Genomic DNA, 3,094 nt, shown 5'->3' with positions numbered 1-3,094 from the left:
TTATTAAACAAATATAGATGTAGCATGGAAAAACTTTGGAACAAGATGGGGGAAAATACTTGCAAATTGTGTTCACAGAAGGAGAATCCTAGTAGAACCCCCCTTAAAACTGTATAGAGATACCTATACAAGTACAAGAAGCCTATAGAATATCACTTTTACAGGATGATCAGAGAAAAGTCATGAGATATAGGCAAGATACTAAAAACACAGAATACTGAAACTATATTGAAATATGTAAGAGACAAATATAGGCTCATTAGAATAATGCATGATTGCAGGATAGAAACTTTAAGATCATGAGTTCTTAGAAAGATATAATTCAATTTATAGCTCTAAAGGAATAGAACTGCCACCTCATACTATTAAACCAAGAAAAACTATCTTTGAAATTAAAATATAAGTATGAATTGCTTACAATAGAAATAGAATTATGCAATTTATGGTCACTAAGTCTTCTGCTATACAGAGCACACTGGAAATAATTATTTGAACTAAGAAGAAATATGAACAAACTCAAAGGGACATGGGTAATTAATAAACAATAGCAAATCAGTAAATTATTAGTATAAAGACACATCTCTAAAAATAACAAGATGATAAAAATACAAAACTTTGAGGTAGAACTCAATGATCTCAAGTTTTCAAATAGAAACCTACTAACTAACCAATTAGGTTAAAAATCAAAACTCACAATTTATCTGTCTCTAGGGAATGCATGTTACCATTATCAATAGACACTATCTTAGGATAAAAAACTGGGAACCAGTATTTCAAAGATATGGACCTGGAGATAAGCAGTTGTAGATAACTTTACCTCTGACAAAATCAACTTTCAACCAAAAACATTTTAGAAGACTTTAAGGTCACCACATTCATTAAAAGAATCTCATCAGAAGGATATTTTAATTCTAACACACGAAACACGTACACATTAAACTAATTTCACTAAGTAAATACGACCAAACTTACAAACAAAGATTAATCCCAACTCGGTGATGTGTTGGTTGGGTGAGGTCCACAGGCAGCTACTCTCCATTCCAGACCTGAGTGGCCTACATTGAGGCAGCATGATCTTACCTTCACTTTTCATCCCTCCTCACTCCTGCCGTGGAACTCTTGAAGTCTGGGTGCCTTAATACTATCTTCAGTCCATAGCTTCTACTCTATGTTATAGAATTGATACTGAGGTTCATCTCTGAAACCTGCCTTTGGTCCATGTCTTATGCAGTCCTGAAACTGAAGCCTAGATGCTCCTGCTCTGATCAACTCTGATCTGTCCTATTCGACCATGACTCTCTTCTGGACCAACTTGATGTCCTAATGGACCGTACACTATTGCTCTGAGTCAGTTTTCTTTCACTTTGACAATCAGAGTAAGATAATTGAAGAAAAACTGTTACCATTTTTCCTAGGTTGGTTGATGCTAAGTTGGAAAAGTATCAGAAAGTTGCCCCAATTCCTGGACCCAGTTTTTGCCACCTAAGATAATTGTCACTCTCCCTTCATATGTTTTGAGAAAATGGACAGGAATAGTGCCTAAACTCTGGGTGTTAAGAAATGTGACATTTTTGATAAAACAAGTTTATATCTTGAGAGTCTGTCAAAGTTGATCGGTCGGTTGAATTTGGTTGAAAATTCATATACACATACTAGACTTACATTGTTTTCCCAGAAAATATGCATAATCCAGTAAATTATATACTACTGTAATCTGTATGATAAAAATTTACCCATGTCCTTCAATCTTAAGCAACTCTCACTTTTGTGATCCTTATTTGCAATTCAAATTGCAATCTTACAATTATCTAGTAATTTAAAGATATGGACATGCCAAAACTAAGCTATTTGCTCTCAAAATCTAGTTGGATAAAGGTATTGAGAGCTAATTGAGTCCCCCCCAACACATAAATGCAAACATAAAAACAACATAGTGATATTATCAACAAGGCATTGAGGCTTCAGATTGCATAAATTTATTGAATTAAAATTTCAGTTTTCAAATAGGTTTCAATGAACACTAAATAGCTGATTTATAATTCAATAGCATAATATTTGAAGAATAATAGAGATTAAACTTTAATCTAAGATTCTAACAAAAGTAGAAGAGGAAAAATTGTTAGTGGAAAGAAAAAAGAAAAGAATAGAAGATGGATAGTAAACATGTTTACAGAACATAAAGAATTTGATTTTGATACTGTAAGAATACAGACACTTAACTGCCTAATTCCTAGAAGCCAGTACCACAGATTGATCTATAACAAGAAGGTTGAAATCTTGTGGAAGCCGCATACACTGGGTAGTAGAATTTAGACCCATAACGCAGGGAAGGGAAGCCATAGACTCCACAATTCAGGGATCTGAAGCCACGGTTTCCACATCCCACTGAGTAGCAGCTTCTAGATCCATAGCCCAGGGAACTGCAGCTGCTGGACCCAAAGCCCAGAGAGCCAGCATATGTACCCTGGCAGGGACTGCAGGGTGTGGAGCTCCTGGGGTAGTAGCAGGGCTTCTGGCAGTGGCTGGACACCACGCAGGACCTCTGGCAGCTGATGGGCTCAATGCAGGTCTCCTGGAAGCCATTGTTCAGAGAGGAGTTCAGCTGGCAAATGCTGGGAGAACAACTGGTGGGCTCAATGAAGGTCTCCTGGCAGCCACTGTGCAGAGTGGAGCTCAACTGGCAGGTGCTGGGAGAGCAGCTGGTAGAGGTGTAGACCAGGTTGCTAGGGTAGGAAGAACCACGGCAGTATCCTGAGGAGGGCAGGCAGCTCCTAAGGGAGCGGGAGGAGAAGTTTCCAGAGCAGCAGTTGTAGGCCATGTTGAGAGGAGATGTAAGTTATGCTGGAGTTAACTGAGAAGATTCTGAGTTTGAATATCACCCAGTGGAGAGCTGGGTTTATATACTCTCTATAGTAGGTGTGGTACTCAATAGGATCATCCTTGATGCGTTTGTGTGCTTCCTGGCTTATAAATGTGCAGATGTCTGTGAATAGTTTCCTGAATAGGATATTTATGGGTGTTGCAATTTTCTTCTAGCTATGACAATGAGCCAGTCATGGATGCTATGACTCTTTTACACTGATGTTTATTCATG

General features: G+C 37.8%; 1 protein-coding gene across 2 annotated transcripts; it reads right to left on the bottom strand.

Annotated features, from left to right (window-relative positions):
* Positions 1-2,230: 2,230 nt before the first annotated feature.
* Positions 2,231-2,818, bottom strand: LOC114616070 (keratin-associated protein 13-1-like). 2 transcript variants are annotated; one of them, XM_028761610.1, is made up of 2 exons: positions 2,652-2,818; positions 2,231-2,576 (listed from the first exon to the last, which is right to left on the bottom strand). In XM_028761610.1, exons 1-2 carry the CDS (start codon positions 2,816-2,818, stop codon positions 2,231-2,233), a joined length of 513 nt encoding a protein of 170 aa, XP_028617443.1. The 2 variants fall into 2 exon arrangements, with proteins under 2 accessions (XP_028617443.1, XP_028617442.1); XM_028761609.1 differs by having other exon boundaries at positions 2,231-2,818.
* Positions 2,819-3,094: the final 276 nt, after the last annotated feature.

The sequence above is a fragment of the Grammomys surdaster genome, unplaced genomic scaffold, assembly GCF_004785775.1.
Source record: "Grammomys surdaster isolate TR1022 unplaced genomic scaffold, NIH_TR_1.0 254061, whole genome shotgun sequence".
NCBI lineage: Eukaryota > Metazoa > Chordata > Mammalia > Rodentia > Muridae > Grammomys > Grammomys surdaster.
The sequence above is the reverse complement of the archived record's forward strand: the minus strand, read 5'-3'. Positions and strand labels throughout refer to the sequence as shown.

Excerpts from the sequence above, each read along its gene's own strand:
- LOC114616070 (XM_028761609.1), bottom strand. The coding sequence starts at position 2,818 with ATGGCCTACAACTGCTGCTCTGGAAACTTCTCCTCCCGCTCCCTTAGG.